The following is a 25,203-nucleotide window of genomic DNA, read 5'->3' as shown; positions in this document are numbered from 1 at the left end:
TTGAACGACGGGTCCCTAACCTATGAAGTTTGTATACATAAACCTCAAACCCCAGCATCTCTTTTGTTGGCAATGAGCAGAATCAAGTGATGTTATTATATGAAACAAAGAATTGAGGCAATAATCTGATCAAACACAAAAAAAATTTTGGCTTGAATTATCCAGAAAGTGCCCCCATTAGAAAACTGTCTATTCTCTATTATACCTCTAGAAGACCAAGTCTGACAGAAGTCTTTCATTTTAAGTAAATGTCTTAAGGGTAAAGCTAATAGAATTGCCATCAGAATATCTTTGAGTTGTATATATTTAGTTAGTAGTTTCCAGGTTACTAATATATAAATATAAATATATATATGTATTTATACATATATGTTTTTCTAAACATATACTTAAATATATATTTAGACATTTAGATAAAAATATTTATATTTCTAAATATATATATTTAGAAAACAAATCCAGGAATGTTTTTAAACCCTTACCTCCAAAAGAAAATTAGCCTACCCCTCTTTTCTATTCCCAATTGAACATTCTCCATCAGAATAGTAAGCCACGTTTGGAATAGAGGCAGGCAGTCTTTTGTTGAGACGGGCCATGGTAAATAAAATGCATCCAAGCAGAAGGTAGAGAATGTTAAATAATCTATAGTTTGACATTCCTACATAGCTTAGCAACTCAGCTGCTAAAGGAGGCTGTCATTTCTTGAGATTCTAAGCACAGGATGTGTACAGACAGCAGTTAGAAAAAGAAAATACAGAAAGTAAGTGTGCTAGAAATACATAAGGGCTGGGGAGATGGGCTGGGGCGCCACAGCCAGGCCAGGTCGAGAGGCAAAGCTGGAAAACCTCCGAAGACCAAGGCAAGACAACCCGTTTCCAACGACGTTCTTAGATGAAAGGCCGGCCACCTCTGGGGAACTTGGGCCTGTGCCCTCAAAAACAAGGGATACTTCAAACAGTGAAAGGTGCAGTCTTCTTTTCCTACCAAGCCCAGCGTGCTCTGAGGCGCCCTCCAGGCCTCCGCTCACAGCCTGCTGCTTTGGAATGCGAGGCGTGCCTGGGCAGTACACATCCTGAATGGAAATCTGACTGACATCGCCTGGTGCTGTTTATGCTTGTATTTACCCAGGCTCCCAGCCAGCCACATAAATTATAAATGCTTCTATAACCTGCCGGGGAGTCCAAATCCACATACGGCACTAAGAGGAGAAGAGCAAATGATTTCCACAGACAAGTTAATACATGGTTTAAACTTCTGGTTGATCTGAACATTAAAACTAGAGGCTATGTATGAGAATGGTAACGCTGTGAAAACTTTTTGATTAAATAACCTCAGAATCACATTTTTTTAGGCCTAATAATATTAGTGCAGGAATTTTTTTTTCAGTAGCCATAATAAAGACCTGATAGTATTTTTGCAAACTCTTTATAATGTTTAAAATAATCACTTAGATCAGGGGTCAGCAAAGTTTCTATAAAGGGACAAAAAGCAAATATTTGAGGCTTTGCAGGCCATTCAGTCTCTGTCACAACTATGAGACTCGGTAGCAAAAAGCCGCCTCAAGAAAATGCATAAACGAGTGTGAGTATGTTACAGTAAAACTTAATGGACATTGAAATTTAAATTTCATACAATTTTCATGTGTTATGAAATATTTTTTAGATTTTTTTTTCAACCATTACTACATTGTGGGCCATATGAAATGGGCAGATTTGGCCAGCAGCCCACAGTTTGCCCAACCCTGACGTAGACAGCTGAAAGAAAAACATTGCTGCTGTCACCAAAACAGCTACAGGGGCACAAAGTTCAGGGAAAGGCAGTGTAGGGGAGAGGAGGCAGGATTTGGGGGTGTCTTGCTATTCTAAGCATGTTCTAGAACCAGCATCAGCACCACAGCCCCACCCCAGACCTACAGAATACAAATTTGCACAAAAATAAGACCCGCGGGTTATTTGCAAGTTTGAAAGTTCTATCAACATTTGAGAAGGTTTGGCGGTGTGGTTTAAAGCTTGGGCTCTGTAATTAGAAGGCCTCCTTCAAATCACTGGGCCTCTCATTAGCTAGGTGTTGTTGGGTAAATCATTATTTTTATTAATATGCCTGTTTCTACACATAAGGAGCGTGGGGTGAGGGGGAAGGAGGAGGATGATCTATGCTAAATGCTTAGAAAATGCCTGGCAAGTAATGTTTACTAAATCTTTACTGATTCATTTGCAGAAAATCTGTGCCCACACACATACTCCTAAAGGCCACTTCCTTGAGGACACACATATTTTCAGTCAGTCACTTGAGCTGAACTTCTGCGACAACAGCCCGCCCCGGCCCAACAATTCCATCCATAAAAGAAAAGAAAGACGCCACAACTCCTAGCCGCAGAGTGTAAAATATATTGATGGTTGCAAAGGGAAAACCTGGAGACATTTCAGGTCTGCTGAGATGGCGTGCAGCACATACACATGCTCTGTTTTTTGAAACCACGTCATTAAGTTTTCAAATACATCTCTGTTTCGAACGGTGTTTTGTTTTTTTCATTATCACGGTTTACTACTCTACAGCTTCTCCTAGAGTAAATAAATATAATGGCTGTTTGCAGAGCAACTACAGACTTATTTAGATGTTTAACAAGGTGAACTATTTCACAATTAGATCCACCTTTAACAGCAAGATGTTTTCACTTGCTTTGTTCACTGCTGCGGTGGGGGTGGGGGTGGGCACTTTTCCAATTCATTCTTTGTTCACGTTTAGTCACAACAGCCTCCAAAAAGCAATGAAAAATAAGTCTGTTAAAAAAATTAAATTGTAATTAGGCCTTGGGTTTTTCCAAGACCCTTAAAGACAGATCATTTAAATTTACAAGAGAAAAAAAAATAGGTGTCATGGAAAACTAACAAAAAACTACTGAAAAATATATCTGTAGAACACAGTGGTCAGTTGTAAACAGCTCAGAGGGGCAAAGAAAACAAAAAGTCCTCCTAGAATGTTCAACAGTCCAATGACAAACTCTGCTTTTTTTCCTAGTGGCTATTTTCCTACCACAGTGTTGAGCTTCATTATTATATTAAATAACTTATAAGGGTAAAAAGGAGTTTGCTAACCAGCAGCCAACTCAAAACCTAGTTGGAAGAGGGAGGAGAGGAATTCACAACACAGCACATACTAAGGGAAACAAAGTCCACAGTCAGCTTTCAACCAGTCTTCCTCCTCCTGGCAATACCACTGAGCTGAAGTTTGGGATCTAACTGGAGGGTTTTTTTTCCTCTCCCTCCTCTCCCTTTTTCATTTAAGTTAACAAAGAAACCTGGGCTTCCTAAGAACCAGCACTCAGCTGGGCAAGTCCCAATAGCAGCAAATGTTCAACCAAATAAAAAAAACACACACAAAAGAAAGCTCCATCCAGGTGCAGAGCTGTGATTCACATGGAAATTCCAGGAGATGAATCATGTGCAGAGCTGGGATCTTTAGAGGATTCTTTCTCAAGTGTCTTCAGTGAACATTTCAGTCTCACAAAATCTGAGTCAATCTGTCAGCTGTGGGAAATAAGTTCCCCATCTGCTCTTCAGTGAGCTTGCTTGCCGGACTTCGTGACTTTTTGCAGTACTAGATGCCAGACGACAAAGGCCAGCCCCGCAATGATGCGTGACGCAGAAGCAGCAGCAGCAATCAGCATCCCATTTGTTAAACTCTGCCTAAGAGGCTTGACCTGAGTAATCAAAAAGACAGTATAAGAATGAATATCACAGATTATTCAACATTAAAATGCCTTGTTTTGTTTTTCCTGTCTTTTAAGTTCTTCTTTTTAAATAGTTAAAAAGAGAAAGAAAAAAATATTGTGTTAAAGTCTTGTTTTTTGGGGGAGAACTGCTAGTCACTACAATATTGATTAATAGCAAAAGTTTTGTTTATAGGTAAATCTGTATCTTGAGTGGCTTTATATTAAAACAAACAAAGGTCATTAATGATAAAAAGCTTTTAGATATGTGTGGGTCTTATCACAGATGGGTTTATTTAGAAAATATAAGCATCTCACATTCCATGCCCACTGAGAGCATTTAAATATCAGGTGACGAGAAAGGTTTTTACCCTCAAAAGTATATTTGTCATTACCACTGATGAACCTAAGAGTCTGAATGAATGGCTATAGAGCCAGCAGAAATGGTGTCTATGTAAAAAATATTGCCTTCAAAGCTAATGTATACACAAGTTTTCAGGTGGGTACTATCATTCTAGAATAATGTCTTAGAACCCACTAACATGTGGTTTTGCGAATGATCATAGCCTATTTTCTTTATCTTCTGTGTGGCTGTTATGTCTTAGCCAACACTTGCAGTCACCCAACGTCTTTCCTCAACTCTGCAGGAGTGTGTGCCCCGTGCTATGGCAGACACACCATATGGAATGTCCCTATGGAAGACCCTGTGCCTATTCTCTAGGGACTTACATACTAAGAGGAAAAAGCAGCATATACACTACAAAACAAAATAATAACAGGAGAGGAAGATGGCCTTAGAGTGCACGAGTTCAGGAGGGACTGTTTCTGGGGACAAATGGGTCAGGGAGCGGGAGGCATTAGAGCGGGGCCTTGAAACCGGACAGGATATGGAAAAGGCAGAGTGCCTGGCTTAAACCCAGACTCAAGGGAGAGTTTCTTCTTCAAGGTCCTTACATTTAATTTTAACATGGAAACCAGTCTTTTATACCAAAAACACATCTTCACTAGGTTTATATATATATTTCCTTATACACCATTCAATCTATTTGTGCCACTGCTAGTCCCTCAATGAATTCTTATCAGAAGCATTGTTACTGAGCACTTTTACATATGAATTCGTGGACTCATATCTGAATTACACGAGTACAGTACACCCTCTTTTTCACTTCACATTTCTAAATTCTCTATGAAATTCTTTGGTTACATTTCAACCAATCGAATGTTAAATGTTATTGTATACTGCATGTACAGTATATATAAATATGAGAAGAAATTCCATAATCAATCATTAGCTTTTACTATCAACCTATTGACTTAAGAACCTTTCTACTACTCAGTATGGATATGGCATAAAAGAATAACAATCAGAAAAGAATAACCAGAAAAGTATGTGGTAGGTTAGGATTATTTTAGTATGTCTGGATTTCACAGGTAATGCAGATACCAGGTATTATTTATGTGTAGTGAATTTATCATCTGCTTACCAATTTTTAAAAAATCTATAATGAAAGTGACAATAGCTAAGTTGTATGTGGGGGTTGTACTAACTTAATGTTTAAAAAAAATAGAAAGAGAGGATTAAAAATAGGAAATTTTTGGAAGGCAAATTTTGTCTAAAAAGGATAAAAGGAGTAATTCCAAAATCTTTTATCCGGCAAGATGTACACTCTGAGGCTCATGTTTTACACATGAACAATATTTAAGAGTGTAGTTTTTTAATTCCAACATAAAGTAATACAAGATTTTAACATAAATGTGCCACGAGCAGGTACAAAATTTGATATAATTTGATATAAAACACATATTATTTTGCTTATATTATTATTATATCTTGGGATGCTTTTGCCTATTAAAGTATCTCAAATGGTTAAAATACAAATTTATCTCACCTAGTGTTATTTGAACATACATTTATTTGAAAATATTAATAGATTAACAAAATTTTTAAATTTGAAAAGATTCTGAGTTATGTTTAAAGTTCCAACTAACTCTAACTCCCTCTCTCAAAACAAAGGGGGACCAGCATTCAGTCGAGAAGCGATACACTCAAATTTACTGACCCATTTGGCATTTAGTTCTCTTTTATCTCAGGTCACATAAAATTTTAGTGTTAGAACTATTCAGAAATATTGTCTGAACTTATCTTTTAGATGAAGGGAATGAGTCAGTGCTCTTTTTACCACAGCATGGGGTAATTTCAGTTCCTCATTACATTAAATTATAGGAGATAGAAAGAAAAAGAGTTACTGTATACATCTGCCAATATAAAGAAATGAAAGGAGATAAAACTGAATGATAGCAATGAGGATTCTCAGCCACGAAGATTCAGTTATCAGGAGCTAAGATGAAGAGGACTTGGAACATGCAGGCAGGGACTTTCTACAGAGAGCATGTGGCTTTCTTCAGGTAAGGCCAACATCTCCTTTAGATTTGCACAGCAATGAGAAGCAAAGAGACTCACCTTAAAGACTTCCATCTGTCTTTTTCTATATGATTTTCAGGTCCTTCACTCTCATAGGAAGCCAAGTACAGAGCTATAATCAACCAAAAGTGAGAATGCATTAACACTGAAGCCTTCTACCGATATATTATTCACCAGCATCCACCCTTGTTCAACCTGAGCCAAACCCTATAGCAAAACACATTCCTTAAAACCCAATTATGGCAGAGAAACTTCATAGTTTCATTAAGAACACAGAATATTACTTTTCCTCTGACTGACCATCTCAAAAAAAAAGGGGGGGGGGGCGGGCCTCTAGGCCAAAATGGCACTTAGTGAAGTAAGAGACAATTTACCAGGCAAAAAAACAGCTTACAGATACAAGTCACATGATGCCGTCACACACTCACAGTAATGTCCTTTACAAAGAAGGGGATGAAAGGGGGATCTTTTCCTGATAGCTTTGATATTTTAAAAAGTCCTTAGAAAAAAGCCAGATTTTCTAGGCCAACTTTCCATCCTTCTAATAAGTGTTATTTATTTTTAAAACAAAAATTATCTTCATCCAAAGATTTAAAACTTGTTATTAATCCTATGTAGAGGTTTAAAACAATCAAGTCCCCTCTAGAAGGATAATATTAACTGAAAATGTTCTTCAGTCATTATTATGGATACATCCATCTACTATAGGAAATTAGGTACTACTGATTTATATAATATTAGGATATAACAAATCAATAGGATAAATCTCCAAGTCTTTTAAAAACTCTATTCTGGTCAATTTTTTCCTGTATATCATTAATCACTTTATCTGCCTCAAATTCCCTAATGTTTTAACAGGTCAAGACTTTCCACTACTTTTTCAAACAGTAAGAAATAGCAATTAATTGTTTGTTTGTTTATTTAAATTACCTTGACTATCAACATATCACAAAACATCTTTTTTTTCCTCCATTGAAGCAGGCCCAAAGAAGGAAAAAACGATCCTTCAATAACTTTCCATTGATGCCTGAAGCTCTGCGGATCTAGTATCATAAAGATATGTTTAAACCCAGAAACATACAGTTTATGGGTGACTATTAAGTGCCTGATAAATATTTTAGGAATAAGTTACAAAGTTTTCTGTGCAATTGGAAACTCTTGAGATGGAATAGGTCAAAAGACAGGCTTCATAATATATGAAGAACTAGACACCAAGCATTTATACACTAATTTCCTAACTGTTCGGTTTGGGGACAGTGGTGGCAGCTCCAGCTGAATGGCCTACTCACCATCTTCACTGAAGACTGGTACTGTGAGCAAATACTGCAATATCTTCCGGTCCCTCTCAAATGGACACTCCACTTGTTTCCATGTCATGAATTCACTCACTTGTTTGGCCAGTTCCCAAAATTTCTAGAAAAAAATACAAGAAAAGGACTTAAAAGGAGTCCTCAAAAACTATAAGCTTGGAAGAGCCAATTTCATTTCATGTTTCCCTCTGGCTTCTAATCTTCTGAACTCCATAATTTTTTAATTTAATAAAAACTAGCTATAGGTATTTGCTAGGTATAGGTAAAAATATACTCAAGGACTTCTAAATAATTAATAATAATGGTGCAGCTACTTTATCCTACTCAGTATTGTTATTTTCTTATAAACAGTAGGGAAAGAGAAAACTTGGTTCTAGAACTTCAGAATCAGCTTTGGCCGCCTGGCCTGGGATGCAATGCTGGAGACGCTTGCCCTTCTCTGTGCTTAGATTTTTGCAGCCTGCCCTTACCTCAAAGTTGACGTGGCCGTTTGGAAGGCGGTTGGCACAGCCCTCATTGAGGAAATAAATATCTTTGATTAAAAGACTGAAGAATGGTATCACAATCTAAAGAAAAGAAAAGATTCTGGTTTGTTTTAGGCAAACAAACATTGAGCCTCTTATCAAACAATGCAAGAAATTAATGATCATTAACTCTGGATTACATAAAAAAACAGAGTGAATTAAAATAGGGTTTTGTTTAGCTCCTATGACAGCAGTTTCCTCCTTTACATAATTTTGCTTAAGACACAAATGCTGTTAATAACCAAAATGCAGCAAAGACCAGAGGCATGGGGAGATGGAGGGCTTCAAGTTGTTCCTACAGTTTCCCCTGTAGTTTTTCTCAATGTAAGACGAGAGCATATACAGGCATATCTCAGAGATATTGTGGGTCCAATTCCAGACCACCGCAATAAAGCAAGTATCACAATAAAGTGAGTTGTAATAATCTTTCTGCTGGTGGAAGGTCTTGCCTTCAATTTGTAAAAAATGCAAAATCTGTGCGGTGCAATAAAGTGAGGTGCAATAAAACGAGGTATGCTTGTAATGAAATCTGAATGTTCTAACTATAATCAAAGAGAAAAGATCTAAAAGAACTCTAGCTTTTTCATTTAGCAACCCCTTACCTAGAGCAAAATATTAATACAATACCTGTCATCACAGGTACTAAGATTTTAAGATGTGTGACCTACCTCCCTGCTAGGACATGTATTGTTATATCATTCGGACATCTACATTTTAGATGAACTTTTTTTTAGATGAACATTTTAATAAACCTCATTTCTTTGAATACATTGCTCAAGGTAATGTGAGAAAGAGCACAAGGTTTTAGGTAATAGTTGCTACAGACTTCGTATTGAGTAAACCTGGCCTTCTTATTATGTCAGAACAAGTTAGAACCTGTTCTCATGGGGAATCACCGAAGAAGTACTTCATAAGATATGAAGAGATATGCCCAAGGGAAAGAGAAATATAAATGTGCATTTTAAAATTATTATAAAAATAATAAGCTTTCTTTAGTAAGAATTTCTTGCCTTATATATTTGGTTTGATGGGGTAGTATTAATTAATTAACCTACAATAATAACCTCTCAGAAAGTTGTCAAAATCTATTTTAATAAGCCAAAAATGAACAAAGAACAAAGCTCAGACCAGTAACTTCCGCTTTGTCTCAAATGCCAACATAAAGATTCTACATTTGCTACAATGCAAGTGATGCTCCAAACACAAACTGCGGGCCTATGTTGTTTACCCAAGAGCAGGTTCCCTAAACTTATGACTCATGTGGTACATCTCTACTAAATGAATGGGATGTCTAGAAAACACACAGTTTGGCTCACACACCAAAATATTCTACTTCTAGAAAGAAATTGAGATTTTCCCCTAAAGTCATTTAAAAAAAAAAAGTTTTGATTTTTGTTTTTTGTTTCATTGATCTCTGAAAATAGTCAAAGTAATCTTCAATTTTGACAGCCCCTTTGAATATACTTTTAATCATTTGATATTGTCTGTGGAAGTCTCTTAAGCTGAATTGTTACAGATACTTTGCTCCACCAAATATTACTAGTGTTTCTCTGTTATTTTAGAATTAAACAGACACAGTGTCGACGATAAAAGCACACCTGAACCTCATTTCTTTTAAAGACCACTTGTAACTCTGTCAAACATCGGTTTAAAATCTGGCTCCACAATTTACTGGAGGCAAGAGCTAAGGGTCTGCCCTGGCCCACCACTTGTTTTGGGATAACCCAGGAGCCACACAGTTTACATTTTCAAATGGCTGGAAAAATATCAAATGAATAACACTTCATGAGCATGAAAATTATATGAAATTCAAATTATTATAATGGCCATCTAGCTTTACTGGAAAACAGCTATGCTCATTCAGCCACATATTGCCTGTGTCTGCTTAGTGCTACTCTATCAGGGTTGGGTAGCTGCAAAAGAGATGGTGCCGCCCACGAAGCCCAAAATATTTATGATGTGACCCTTAGGAGAAAAAGTTGGCCAACCCTTGGTATAAATCTAATATATGTAGAAATCCTACTGTCCTCACCTTAAAATGGCAATAGCAGTAACTACCTCATTGAGCTGCAGTGAGAATTAAATTAAATCATGCAGGCTTCACTTCAATTAAGCACTCCCCAAAAATCAATAAATTCCATACAAAGGGACAAATACATTATTGATGCACCTAAAAGATAGTGAGGCTCTATCATCATAAGACAGCCTCAGAGAAATGAGGCAATATTTGCATAGTGTAACAGCTTTTAAGCAAGAATGCTATTTCTGTGCTCTATTCTATAGTGCTGGGCTATAAGATCCATGTGGGGCCAATCGTTTACTACTCCATATTGATATTTAAACTTTTCATAAGTTAATGGCATGCGCCTTGAGCTGGGTAGCCACGGCTGTATCTTATATGATTTTTGCGTTCATGGTGCCTGCAAAATGCTCCACCACTGATTGAATCACTCTCCTAAGAAAACAGAAACATAAGTAATCTTCATTAAGATACTTCCTGGCTCTATTCCTTATGCCTATATGCAAGGAAAAAGGCTCACAGGCTTCTTCAACTTCTCATTTACACATGGATAGTTCCCTTCAGTTCTGTAGCCCCCATATAAATCTAACAGGAGATTCTAAGGACTTTGCATTTCTGTGAGCTAAAGTGAATGTATGGGTCACTAATAGGAGAGAGCAAAAGTCTAGCTTCCAGGTCTTGCCAATGATGTCTTCAGTGGGAGAACTTCTCAAATAATAATGCCTTCCCACTCCCTCTCAAAATACTCTTAATTCAGAGAGTTCCCCACTGCACCTCAAAGGCATGATCAGTTCCACACCTAGAAATGTCGAGGTGCAGGAACAAGCGCCCACGAACAAAAGTGAATGGTAAAAGGACTGAAAACCACAGAATCATATAAAGAGTGGTTAAAAACCTGAAGACATGTGTTCCTATAGGGAAAAAAAATAACGATTTAAAGATCATTTAAGACCCCTATGTGGAAGACAGATTCGATTTGTTCTGTAACATGGTATTAGATGTGCTACATTGGCCCCATAAACTGGAGATTTGAAAGAATACCAAAAATTCTATTACTCTACTCACGTTGCCAGGACTTTAAAATAGGAAGTTACGTAGGAATAAAGAGAGTTTACTCTCACTTCATAAAAGAAAAAGAAATTCCAATTCTCTTGAATAAAAGATGGATTTTATCTAGAAATGTTTCCATTCACAGCCTTTGAGACCAATAGTGAAAAAGAAGCAGCCTATTATTTCAAATAATGGTGATTTCATTCATTTTATGAACTAGAGAGTATAAGTCATATGCTTAAATAGAACCGGTTTAAAAATACAACAAAATTAAACAGACATAATTTATTCAATGATGTAAAAGGTAAATACTCTCCCCTCCCCTACCCCAACTCCACCTGAAAAAAGTTATGAGTCCCACAGGTATAATACTTAATGAGATCTTTTGGGGGGAGGTTACACTTCAGAATTCCTTTCACCAATGCTGCAGCTCCCTATTGAAAGACAGGATTCTACGGCCCCCTCACCAAGGCAGAGCCCACCAAACTCCCTGAGGGCCACGCAGATGTGCTGAGGGGGATGTGAATGAGAAGTCGCAGACAGCTCCCAAAGCGTCCTCACACTTCAGGGCCCTGCGATCCTTCCATGGATGTGCTTAAAAAATTTCTGATTCGATCTTTTCTCAATCTAGTCATAGAATTACTTGGACTGGGGCAAGTAAAACTGAAAAACTGGTAAACTCTGTTGGGCTAAGTTAGAGAGTTTTTTATGCTTCATCCCCTCTCTGACCTCATTTCTTTATTTAAAAAACAAAAAAAGATAATATATTTATAATATCTCTCAAACATTATCAGAATTGATACTTCAGATTTGTTTGAGAATCAACACAGCTTTTTTTTTAAAAAAAGGTGAGGTTTCTTTTTGTGTTTGTTTTTATTTTAATCACTGAGGCTGAAGCTTTTGGAGGGTAAGTGAATAAGATGTCCTAAATGTTTTTTATCTTCATTTTCTTTTATTTGTTGAAGATACAGTTTAAGTTAAAAGATGAACAGAATCTATGCAGAAAATAACTTCCATCAAGAACCTCCATCAGCCCTTTGCTATAACCAGGTATTTATTTCTCAGATAACACATCTCCAAATGTTGAAAAGACTTACCCTTCCTATATAAGGAAATATAAAACTGAAATATGCCAAGAAAAGACCCTCAGAGTCAAGACTATGGTAGATCCAGAATAGCATGAAATTGTTTAAGGGCAGGGTAGATAGAGTTAAGGATCATTAATTTTTCAGACATCATTCCTGTACTTTTTCTGCCACCCACGTATCCAATTAGTAACAGCAGGCCTAATGCTACAGCAACTAACCTACTTTCTGAAAATAAATGACTTAACCACGGGACATAAGCTAATTCTTTTAAGAGAAAAGGTTACATCAAGTCAGCTGCCTTGTGCAGACCTTAAATGTCTATTTTTCATTAAACCATATTACTCTCTAATGCTATTAGTCATCTTAACATGACAATTTATTGCTTGAAATGCGACTAAGACACAGAACAAAATAATCATTTAGATAATGCAATAATAACAGCGATATACATTTGCAAAGTTCTACATCAAATTACCTTTTCCACAGTCCAACTTTCCTTTAGCACTCCCCTTCCCTATGTGGCAAGTGATAGAATTTCTACAGTAGATCAGCTTTCTTTCTCAGAACTAAACAGGTAAAAGCAGCTCAGTGGAGCAGTTCACATTACATTTCAGCGGAACACATGGCAACTCTACCATGAACATAACTCTTTTAAGCACATACCTTCTCTCTGCTACTATGAGCAGTTAAAGATCTTTGTGCTGCCCCACGAAGAGCTGTTCGATAATTATAGAAATTGCTAGAAGGGTCCATCTGGTGCTGTAAACAAAAGAAAGGAGAGGATGAACTGTTTACTTCTCACCTAGAAAAAGTTTACAAGATCATACTTTTAACTCTACATAAAAATTCAAAATAAGTTAGGGAATTCACTAAGAATATGATTTATCCCTTTTCTACCCACACATAGGCATGAAACACATTAGAACACAAATATTTTCTTTCCTGAGGTTTGGTTTATTTACATAAGCTGATGTCAACTTTGATAATATTAAACCCAGACCAAATTCTTTCCAGATTAACTGCTGAGATTAGACTTAAAACTGATTACAAAGAGTCAAACACCAACATAAGAAACTATTTCCTGGTTTCATGTGAAAGTTAATGTATCAGTTGATGGTTAGCCACATGCAGTGATCCAACACTTTATAGTGAAGTTGTTCTTTGCTTTTGGTAACAAATCTTCATAAATAATTGAGGTATACCAATCTTACGAAAAGGAAATAAATTTACAAGATAATATGAATAAAGCAAAATATAACATACCTAATGATAATTCCCAATTTGGGGGAAGACTGAGGAAAAAATATTATCTCCAAAGAGTAGATTCAAAGAACCTACATATCAATGTAATAATAACACGAATACGATTCAAACACAAATGCCTTTTTGTACAAGTCTTAGTACCCTGAGAATTATATTGAAAGGGCTTTTTCACAGGTTAGCTCTATTTGTTGAAAGGATAGCAAATGACTATTTCTATATGGATGGGGAATCCCTCCTCTGGACACTGTAAATAAATCAGTTGGCACACACTGAAGTAGAACTCCAAACTACTCAGGACCCATATTCCATCCTGGCACACAATGCGATGTGACTGACAGGTCATCATGTCTCCAGTCAATTCACTACCAATGGACACCTCTCTCTATGAAAGGACTAGTCCATAACCTGATTTACCCACCTCCTCCAACTCTACTCCCTTTCCCTTCCCTGGATCTCTGGGTTTTCTTCTCTGTCGTATTACATGATCAAGAGACACATCATATAGAGGAATTCTATTTTCCAGGTATAAAATGTTACTCAACAGCAAAACATCGGCTTCACATACCTCAAGAATGTCAAACTTCGCAGTCTTCACTTTGGCCCAAGTTTTCTTTAGTCGAGAGACTGGGCTCATATTCATGCCAGCTTCCCGTGTGAAATGGACAGAGGGGGAAGAAAGTTGAAAGAGAGAAATAAGAAAAACTGTTCTAACTTATGGTAGTGAAAAAGTGTTCACTACTAAGAGAACTTTGTAAAAACCCGCCAGTTTTGCAAAGCGGTCATACCATTTTACATTCCCACCAATAATGTTTGAGAGTTTCAGTTGCACTTGCTCCACCATCCTCACCAACATTTGGTTCAACTAGTCTTCTCATGTTAGTCATTCCAGTGTGTGAAACAGTAATTCACTGTGACTTTAATTTGTATTTCTCTGATGACCTTTTCATATACTTATTTTCCATTAGTAGATCTTTTTTTGTGGTCTATTCAAGTATTTACCCTTTACTTCACTGGGTTCACTGGGTTATTTGTCTTATTATAATTTGCTGGATTCTTTATAGCACCAGGGACCAGTGCTCCTTTAGAATCTAATGCCTGAAGATCTGAGGTGGAGCTGAGGCACTGGGGAGCGGCTGCCAATACAGATGAAGCTTCGCTTCTTGCCTGCCACTCACCTCCTGCTGTGCAGCCCAGTTCCTAATAGGCCACAGACTGGTACCAGTCCACAGCCCAGGGATTTGGGACCTCTGTTTTATAAGGTCTAGAGACAAGCTCTTTCAACTATATATATTACAAATATCTTCTCCCATGATATGGCTTACCTCAACATTTTATTAATGGTATAAGAGGGAAATTAAATACTAAACGTATTCCATGAACTCTTTTATACTTAAAATTAAGTCATCTTCTATAACCTAGACTGTGGACCTTTTAGGTTCCTGATTTAGATATCATCCTGCTTTATTTTCACGGAGTAAGGCAAATAAAGAACTGAAACTTAGCCAGTATTTTTATGAGGGAGACAAGAGGAAATGACACACCCACACACACAAAAAAAGGTGGGGGGCGGGAAGAATTGGTTGAGAGGGGAGTTTAGGTTCAAAATTATTTAATTAAAATTGGTGGATTCTCTGGCTTCAAACTGACCTTGACTCTAAAGAGCCAGGTAAATATTCAAATATTTGCTGAGTCCTTATAATACATAGGATGGCCATATTATTTATCATATATATTAGGACACTTTTAAATAAAAGAGTCATTGTCAATAATTGTAGCAAGACAACAGGTTTAATCTGGGAAAACTAAGACATAGTGTTGTTATCCCACGCCCACTGTTTATGGAATTAATGGAAAGACACATGGTCACTGGCATTTAAATCCTCATGATAAAGATGAGGAGTGAAGTCTATATTTCAAGGTAATAAGGTCTGCAGGCGATAAGTACTAGGAGCATGGGCAGACAGAAAATGTTCCAGTATCACAAGTCACCCTCTTATCCATGCTGATGGAATCGTATAATTTAGTCTCAGATCAAATATTTCTATAATGCTTGCTAAACAAGCTGCTCGAATCCTTTTTAAACTTCGTTTATATAAATATACTTCGCTTATAAACTTTTATAGACATAGAGATGAGGATAAATTGACTAAATGCAGTCCATGAATTCTTGTATATTTTAAAAAGATTATACATACTTGTACCAAATTGGTTTTAAAGCATTCTAAACATTCTGAAACAATTCAGTATTATAAAGTACAGTTTTCAGTAATAAAACTGAACTATTTGCAAATTTTCAGTGGATACATTTCACAGAACCTATAAAAATAAAGGACATGTATCTTCCAGAAAACACTTACAGATTATTGCCATCAAGGAATTAAAGTTGCCAATGTTAAAACACTCCCGGGCAACGTCAATGAAATACTCAATCATTCTTGCCCGGTGTTTCTTCTTTACAGGCTGTATAAAGGGGGGGGGGGGCGGGGAGGAAGGAGAAAAGTTATCCAACATGTGGGCACAACGGATGTAAAATAAGTATAAAAAAAAATACAAAGCTAAGAGATAGAGAAAATTCATTTTCTCACCATGCAGATCTCTGTAGCAACCAAGTAGCTGAGGCGATTAAACCATTCCACATAAGCCTCTAAATTTCGTGTTTTCTTCCGTTCACTGTAGCAACTCTATAGGGGAAGCAAAGTGAGCAGATGAGTTGGAGAAAACAAAGCATGCATTAGACTCCCATTTTTATTAGATATAGGTCTTTATTCTCAGTTTATGGATCAGGAAAGCTTTCTAGGATAGAGGTGTTGGGGGAGGAAGGGGAAAGGGCAGGAAGAAAGAAGGGTGGAGGAGACAATGAACGTACCACTAACATTCTTGACTCTCCCAATAGAAACATCAAAATCCCATAATGTAGTCCACTGAACCCCTCCGGTCTAGAAATGTACTTTTATGCATTCATGACAGTGCCCTCCCCCCACTCCCACCCCTCCAAGAAAACTATTAACTCTGGGTGAAACTGTCCTCAGAAGCGTAATTCAAAGGAAGGGTTTGGGCTGCATTCTAAAACAATCAACTGATTAACAGCATGGAAACACCAACTGCTATCAGCACAGCAAGGAGAAGATGAGCGTGCAGGAGACTAGAAATTTTTTTCTTAAAATTTAGTCTAGGACACAAATTAAGTCTTGGAGCATTAGGTAGCAAGAAACGGAGCATCATGTAGCAAGAAACAGAATATCTTCCAGGGCAGTTAAATGGAAGTCTACACCATCATGGTGCTTAGCTGAGTAAATGACATATCGGTCAAAAGCCAAAGGAGTTAAATAAGCTCATCTCCGAGTTCAAGGCCAAGTGCAAACAGGTTAATTATACCCCTCTTTCCTTCCTTCCAAAAATAACAAATAAACAAAAAAGTGCACTAGCTTTCTATTGATTGCAAAACCTAATCTTCACTTCCTGTATGAGGGAAACTATTCTAAGGCCGGAAAACAGCTGCTGCTCCAACTCCTAAAGAGGAGTTCTCGTTAGTGGGCGGTAAGAGTCTTTGCCTGATAATTCGAAATGCTTCTGGAAATCACTGGGGTGGAAACTTCATATATACGTACACTGATTTTTACAGTCCATGCCCAGTGTTATTGTCTTTAAATGTAGGCTTCACTTGGGCAATAAACCTGTCATGAGGATTCACCTTGAAAAAGAGGCCAGGCAGTAAAGACCTTTACTCGCCACGCTAGATGTGCATCCTGTCTTTACTGCCCCTGCTATTGTTGAATCATGAGCAGAGTATTTTCTTTCTGACTTGATCTGCTAAAACCATTATGCTTTCATCTCGTACCCTCATCACCACAAAGGTCTGCATCTACTTTCTTATTAAATTTTCCAATAAAGAGGAAGAAGAGCCCTTAGAGACCTGACAAGAAAAACTGCAAATGCATTGGACGTAGATGATGAAAAAAAAGTTGTCATTTTAAAACCTAGAACAAAATAGTTCCAATTTCTGTCTCCTGTTCCTACTATATCATAGGCTAAGGAATTCCAGTTTTGATTTCGGGGGGCTGGGTAGACTGATTACCTTATCATTGTCCAAAGGGTCCTTCTGCACAAATGCCTGAACAAATTCTTCTGGCCCAATGTAATTGAGCCTTTCCTGAAACACAAACCCAGGAGGTCAACAGGATTAGAGAAAATGAGAGAAGAAATGGGCTGTCAACTCTGTTTATCGCTTTTAGCACTATCCCGCCCCCCTGTTTTATGCAGTTTGTAAAATGAGCCTTTAACCCTAAGCAGAGGCAATGTTCTGCTTAGGTCAACACTACATTAGACTGTGAAAGGCTAAATGAGTTACAGAAAAATTAATTACAAGGGGAATATGAGGAAGATCAATCAACTCTTTGCCCTTCAGTCTTGCTTAGTATTTATTTTAAAGTGAATTCCCAGAATATCGGAAACATTTATTTATATTCAAATGTCTAAACAAAACCAGTTCCAGCTATTTCATAGATTATTTCCCATTTGGATTATTCTAACCTCTCCCGTGACATTACTGCTGACAAACACACTGTCTAGTTGCCAAGGCAAACCAAGTCTGTGGTTGAAAAGAGCAAGGATGTCAGCAGTCTTACCAGCTCTATGTGAGTCAGCTGTTGGGCCATCGTGTAAGGGTCACTGCAGACGGTAATGATGTCCCTTTGTATGGACTGTGGCTTGGTCTTGAGAACTGTGAGCCGATCTGTAGACGTGGAGCTGATTTTTGCCAGGACTTCTTCATATTGGCTGAGTGCAGCAAGTTTGCGGATTAGACATTGGATCATCTGCTGGACGTTCTTCCTATACGTCTGCCGGGGAATAAGCAGAGGATCATATCCTGGCTCTGCACACCCATCTTCACCACTATGTGAACTCAGACTATGTACTTAAATAATTTTACCTTGATGGTGGAGAACCACCTTGGTCCAGGGAAGTTATAGGAGGATTCGGCCTAGTTCTAACAGTTTAAAAGATATGCATATACATAAGGCATCTTTTCATTCCTATAAGATTTAGTTATTTTCTCAGGCTGCTCTTAAGAGCGCAATTCAGGTTGGGCCGTGAGAACACTGCGATGACATCTGAGATGAGCTACTAAAGGAATCCGGTGTAATAAGAACCACATATAACTAAATGTTTTCTGGGCTGGCGTAGGAATGTACTGGTTTGATTTTGGATTAAATTTAAATTTAAATTTGGATTAAAATGCATTGATCTCAAGTCAGAGCATCCTTTTCCTAACACTTTTTCTTTAGGGTCACCTTCTGAATTTCCTCATCCCTATCATTCCCAATCTCATTAGTCTAAAGGCACAGACAGCTTCCTGACAAAAATACACCATTGCTTCCCATTTGTCCCTCAACCAACTTTCTGACTTTCACTCACAGCATGGGTGACCACAAGGACACAGTGGATATTAACTTTTGGTATCTGACCTCTACTTGCCTCATGTCCATTTCTTTTGCATTCAGGCATCAGTGCTAAAGTTCACAATCAAACTCTTCCACATGGCAATTCTCCCGGTGATGCTACTACTATCTGCTACCTTATTTGCTATTGCATCATGCTACAGCCACAATGCTTACGAGAAACTGATTTCAAAAGCAATGCATGTATTACAGATCAATGTCAGCTCCTTGAATTTTAAAAAACTTGTTAAGTCAAAAAAATAACTTCACAATCAATAAATCCCTGGAGTACAATTATCACGATATGAGTTATTAAGTCCTTTTACTCTTCCTTTTCTATTACAAACAAACAACAATTATCCTTTTTGGTAAATTATCAGGGAAAGGCACACGGGCTGATTGAGTGCCAGCACAGTCTTTAGATTCACAGCTTCAAAGGAGGGCAGTTGTGGGGAATTTAGAAAGGCCTGTTCATGCTTCACTACCTAAACAGCTCCTTTTGAAAGGTTACCACGATATCATTTTCTGAGATTAATTATCTGAAAATTAAATGGCACCTTACCTACAAGTATAAAAACCACATAATTTTACAGAGGCAATTTGGCTACCAGAGTATATCACAAAAACTCAAATGAATAGGTATTAGCATACTTAAACCAAAGAAAATCATGAACACATTTAGAAATGATCAATTCTCACAGTTAAGACGAAAAAGCATACACAGCCTTCTTTTTCTTTTCTTCTTCTCTACTTGTCTGGTGTACATTCCACTGAGTTCTTTTAACTGGCCCATTAGATTACCTTTATTTCTCACTATATTCACAGACCACCCTAAAATCACTAATGAAATAGCTAAATGTTTACAAAAATTGAACCGTCAAAAAACAAACAAACAAACAAACTCTTTCACATAGCATTAAGGTTATCAGTTTAGAAGATGGTATCTATTTGGTAATATGCTCATCAAAGAAAATGCCACTTTTTTTGGAATTCAAAGCAATTCGAGGTTGAATTGAGGGCTATTTTAAACCCCTTGTAGGGGAGTGGCGGCAAATGGGTGAAGAAAGGCAAAGAGTACAAACTTCCTGTTACGAAATAAGTCAGTCATGGGGATGAAATGTATCCCATGGCGACGATAGTTAATAATATTGTATTACATATTTGAAAGTTGCTAATAGAGTAGATCTTAAAAGTTCTCATCACGCACAAAAAATTTTATAACTGTCTAGTGACAGATGTTAATAGACTTATGATGATCATTTCATAACATACACAAATATCAAATCATTATGATATATACCTGAAACTAATATGATGTTTTATGTCAATGATACCTCGATAAAAATAAATAAATAATAAATCCCTCGTCCCCATATCCCTTGTCTCTTCTACCTTCATAATTTGAGTCACATTAAAAACCTATGAATGTAAAATGATTTCTTCAGTCTCCTGTTTCAAACATCAGCATAAATGCACCCCAGGTGATTCTGATTTGCAGCAAAGTGTGAAAACCAATGCTCTACTAGCATATCTGGTGAAAGATTCTTATTCTACACTGTAAAAATTGCTTGTTTAGGGAACAGGTAGTAGAGAAATATATAGTCAAGGATTCAGCTAGTGAGCAAAGCAGGGAAATATAAGGGGAAAGTGTATACTAGAGCATGGGAGGGAGCTATTCAAATAACAAAGACCTAGTCTGTGTGTGTGTGTGTGTGTGTGTGTGAGAGAGAGAGAGAGAGAGAGAGAGAGAGAGAGAGAGAGCATGCGTATATATGCGTATGACCTCTTTCAAAAGTTTCCTGCTGCCATCTGACTCCTTAAGAAACAAGGCTTTGTGTTGTTAAGCATGCTTCCTTACTGAGTCATGAATTGCTAAATATGTACTTATTCTTTTTTATAACTTCAAATGCTGGTGACAGTAATTACCTGGAAAATAAAGATAGAACAAAGACCAGACCCTTAAGAAAGAGAAAATTGCATTCTACCCACTATAGTCATTTGTCATGTACTTCAATCATTAATTTTATTTCATGTTTCTTGCAGGCAAGTCCTAATAAACCACTTCATTTTGGGCAAATTCCCAGGGGCTAAACATATTAAGCCACATTATGTGGAACTGTCCTAGCAGATTCATAAGAACCTGGCTAAATTATATATGGGGCACACCTGGATTCACTGACCGCCAAAAAAGAAAAAAAAAAAAATCTGTAAAGTCCCAGGCAAGAAGCAGCAAGTCCCAACCCAAGCCCATGCTCCTTCCTGTAGAGGGAAATAATTTTTCAGTGGAGGAAAATATTTTTTTCCTATTCCAGTAATTGAATAGGAAACAATTTGTCCATTCATTCATTCATTCATTCATTCAAATATTACTGAGAGCCTATTAAGTGCCAGGTACTGAGCTGGGAGTTAAGGCAGGCATGGTGGGCAAAGGGGGTACAGCATGGAGTCCAGTGGGGAAATATAAGCCATAAAAAAGCAAGTAATTAATAATCACAGAGTGCTACAAAGGAAAGGTGGTGAAAACCTATAATGGGAGGGGGTGTGTGATCATGGCTGGGGTTGTGAGGGAAGGTCTCTCTGAGGAGAGATACTTAAGCACATGACAAGTAAGTGACATGCCAAATAAAGAACTGAATAAAGAGCATCCACAGCAAAATTTTAGAGCTGAAAGGGACATTAACACAAGACAGTTATCTCTGTGACTTATAGAAATAAAGAAGGAGTGAGGCATTTAGGGATTTGCCAAAGCACACACAGATCAACCAGATGCCAAGTGTGGACCCGATTCTGAATAGTGGATAGAAGTAGAAGGAACAACATCTCATTGTGAAACCCAATCTGATCAAAGCAGGTGACACCTCACCACTCAACCCTTAGTTTAATCAATTCCTTGGTTAGATTTGCCTTATGTTCTCATTTCTTTCCACACCAAAAGCCATCTGAAAATCTCAAGGGTTATCAAGGATTTGTTATTAACACAGGAATGCTGATAAGACTCCAGGTCAGAAGGCTGTTTGGTCCTCAGCACAGTTCCACCCAACCCTTGAGTGGCTTGATCTTGTTAAAAGAAAAAAAAAAAAAAAAAAAAAAAGATCCAACTGGCCAATACAGACAGAAATGATCTCCTTCTCTCCCATGACAAGAAGTATAGGAAACCATCCATTTGGCATTTTCAGAACACTAACTTTTTATTAATGTGTATCAAAAAAAAATTTTTAAGGTGCTCCTTTTGGAAAAGACCAAGTCACCATTCCATCTTTTAAAAAAGCAACAGAAGGAAGATTAGCTGACCACCGTATCAAGAACCTATATACAGCTTAACTGAAATGAAGCACAGATGGACTCGGGGCTTAGCCTTCATATGAAAAACGGTTCTTGTGAAGTCACTAGTCTTTTGAGCAGCTTGTTATAAACTGAGGTCACTGAGCCAGCATTGACCCTGCCCAGCAACCCAACAGCCAGCCTTTCTTACAAGAGATTTACTACAAAACTGCACTGTAATACTTAACTTTGTCTTTGTGAATGAGGGACTGACCAACTCACACCTTGTTAGAAACTGTCACACAAACTGGCAAAATGATTATATAACAGAGATAACTTGAAAAATGACTACAGAAACCACTCTCAAGGCCTTATGAAAATATGCTGTCTTCAGCACCAGGGCTCAATATAATGTCATAAGGGGACAGTAAAAGGGTTAATTCCATTTTCATGAGAGCATAATACAGGCAAAGGAGTACGAATTTTTCAAGTGCTAATATCTTATAAAATTTTTGTTGGATTTTTTTTTTTTTTTTTAAGTCAGGGGAAATGGTATTAAAATGCATTCACCAGAAGTATACAGAGTAGATAGGGTGTCCTATTATGTGATCTCTACAGCATGCCTCTGAAAAAAACGAGGTCTCGAGGAAGGTTATTTGCAATTGGAAAATGCATTTTAAGATGAACTAAACAAGACCACTACAACTGCCGAATGCTTCGGCTATATTTTTCTATGTGAAAATTCTTTATCTGTGCCTAAGTGACTTGTTCCCAGGAGCTCACCAGTAACACAGACACTACAAACACATCCTTGCCCAACAAACCTCAGCACAGAATACCAGCCCTCGAGGCCTGCTTCGAAGAAGATAACCTTGAATTTGTCACAGCCAGTTAGCCCTTATCAAAGGCTCACTGAGGGAAGCGATATTTATGAAAGGTTATCTAAGAGACTTACTTTCCATCTCCACCTACTGTAGGTGCTAGCCTTGAATCAACTTCCAAGTACCAGATAACTTTGTCTTCTCCTCGCACAAAGAATCACTTTTGCTAATTTACACATTAAACCTGTGGCCTCTATTTTTTATCAAGGAACATTTGTTATAAACACTGTACAGAGTAGTTTCCATGATTTCATTCTATGCCCCCTACATGAAGACGCTCATAAAAGTTTTTAAAAACTGCATTTAATTTAATGCCCTGAAGAATTATTATGCTTTCTCTTTTTCTGACAGTGAAAATAATATAACCAATTGTAGCTACCTTATTTGGAGCTTACACTCAAATCACAGCATTCCCATCCTACTCAACCAACTCTCAATATCAGCATATTTATTTTTTCCTTTCCATAGTACGAACTGTCTATATCTATTTATAACATATTAACATACTACTTATTATCTGTTAATATATCAATGTTATTTATGTTATATCTATTAGTGTTTATATCTACCAATATGATATTTATTATCTAACTTGATATGTCAGTCCTTTTTGGAAGGAAGAAAGGTGTAAGTAAAGTAAAATTAAAACACATGTGCAAGGGGGTGGGGAGAAGGACAAAGAGGGTAAAAGAGGTGAAATATATGGTGACAGAAGGAGACTGGACTTTGGGTGGTGAAACTCATGTAACGTTACTAACCAATGTCGCTCCAATAAATTTAATTTAAAAAATAAAATTAAAACATAAAAGAGAGACCCAAAAAAGCACACTTGCAACATGAATCTTGTGCACGAATTGACATAAATATTCCCCCAAATTAATCACATAAAACTCCAGATCATTCTTCTTTGAAGTGGGATTATAAAATCATCTCCTTTAACAGACCAAACAAACTGATACGCTCTGTGGAGAACTTGCCCGAAGGTAAGACAGAAGGAAGCAGTGGAGATTCTGATTCCTAACTCAGCATCATTTCCCACCAAGACTCTGACTAGAAGTTCAAGAGACTGTGCTAAATTCAGATTACCTACCTCCTCGCCACTGGCTATTCGGTGAGCCAGATCTTTTAAGTTTCTCATCATTCTTTCATCCCGAAAATCATAAGGAAATGTTTCTGTCCATTCTGTCAGGAGTTGAAGGATTTTGGGTGCAATTTTTCTGATCTGGTTCTAGAGAGAAAAAGCAAATCTAATTAAGTAAATCTATCACCATGGATAGATTCAAATAAATAATTACCAAAAAAACAAAAACAACTAAAAATAAACATTTACAAACAATGTCGCTGATAAACTTTTGCTGCAAAGTCTTTGGGGCTGAAGAAGATTTAGTCCCCCCTCACCCAAGTCAATGCCAAGTGCCACCAACTTAAGGCAGAATCTAGGGCTCTTTCATGGTATTAGATTTGTATTGTGCTCTTTATGCCATTCCCAACTTCCTTTGCATATCCATGATACGATTTATGCACCTCAGCCTGGGGATAAGCCAGGGTTACTTAAGGAAACCAACTTCACAACATCTAAGCCGCAGAGTTACCAAACCTAGTAGAAAAAAATTTACAGTTCAAAACATAGCTTTACCTTATCGCTGCTAGGGTCACTTAGCCTCTGGTGCTCAACACATAAGTGGCAAACTTTGGCCATTAGCTCATACGGATGCATAAATAACCGAGAACTGAGTAGAAAGGTAAATATGTATGTTCTCTGTGGCAAGAGAAAAAAATCATCATGGTTAATTTTCTCTAAAGCGAATATCTTTCCAAATGTTATACATCTTATTTCATTAAGTTCTTTTGATCAAAGTTTATATGCTGCAGTTTGGAAAGTGATGCTTACAAGTAGTAAAACACTGTAAGATGGATTTCTCCTTTACTTTCTCATGTATCTTTTTCTTTAAACCATACTAAAAATAACAGAAGTGCAAGATAAGTTAAGCAACTAAAATTACTCACAGCACATTTTCACATCCATCCTCCGGAAGGCAGGACACCAGGACACAAAACTTACTCTTATAGAGAAGAATGAAATTCAGCCCCAAGAGGTAAATCTGACTTAAATGTACCACCCATAAAGAATCATGTTGTGTGCCCAAATATTACGGTAACTCAATAGAAACAAACAAAAAAAACCCAACCAACATCAGCTCAAGAAGTCACCAGTGTGTCCCGTGTCGCACACTGAA

The 25,203-nt window shown here is 37.3% G+C and overlaps 1 protein-coding gene across 3 annotated transcripts in view; it reads right to left on the bottom strand.

The window, feature by feature from the left end:
- Window positions 1–2,364: 2,364 nt before the first annotated feature.
- RASGEF1B (RasGEF domain family member 1B) overlaps window positions 2,365–25,203 on the bottom strand; it is a 482,542-nt gene continuing 459,703 nt past the window's right edge. For all 3 annotated transcript variants that reach the window (XM_016156169.2, XM_016156170.2, XM_016156171.2), the window contains 12 exons: window positions 24,603–24,725; window positions 24,057–24,194; window positions 18,012–18,224; window positions 17,462–17,536; window positions 15,972–16,067; window positions 15,744–15,846; window positions 13,952–14,031; window positions 12,787–12,882; window positions 7,912–8,007; window positions 7,421–7,544; window positions 6,171–6,243; window positions 2,365–3,700 (listed from right to left, as the gene is read on the bottom strand). In XM_016156169.2, coding sequence (XP_016011655.1) covers window positions 3,676–3,700; window positions 6,171–6,243; window positions 7,421–7,544; window positions 7,912–8,007; window positions 12,787–12,882; window positions 13,952–14,031; window positions 15,744–15,846; window positions 15,972–16,067; window positions 17,462–17,536; window positions 18,012–18,224; window positions 24,057–24,194; window positions 24,603–24,725 — 1,242 coding nt within the window. In that variant the 3' untranslated portion in view covers window positions 2,365–3,675. The remainder of the gene's footprint in view (window positions 3,701–6,170; window positions 6,244–7,420; window positions 7,545–7,911; window positions 8,008–12,786; window positions 12,883–13,951; window positions 14,032–15,743; window positions 15,847–15,971; window positions 16,068–17,461; window positions 17,537–18,011; window positions 18,225–24,056; window positions 24,195–24,602; window positions 24,726–25,203) is intronic.

The sequence above is a fragment of the Rousettus aegyptiacus genome, unplaced genomic scaffold (assembly GCF_014176215.1).
Source record: "Rousettus aegyptiacus isolate mRouAeg1 unplaced genomic scaffold, mRouAeg1.p scaffold_m13_p_10, whole genome shotgun sequence".
NCBI classification, from domain to species: Eukaryota; Metazoa; Chordata; class Mammalia; order Chiroptera; family Pteropodidae; genus Rousettus; species Rousettus aegyptiacus.
Note: the sequence above shows the minus strand (reverse complement) of the source record. Positions and strands in the feature narration are given on the sequence as shown.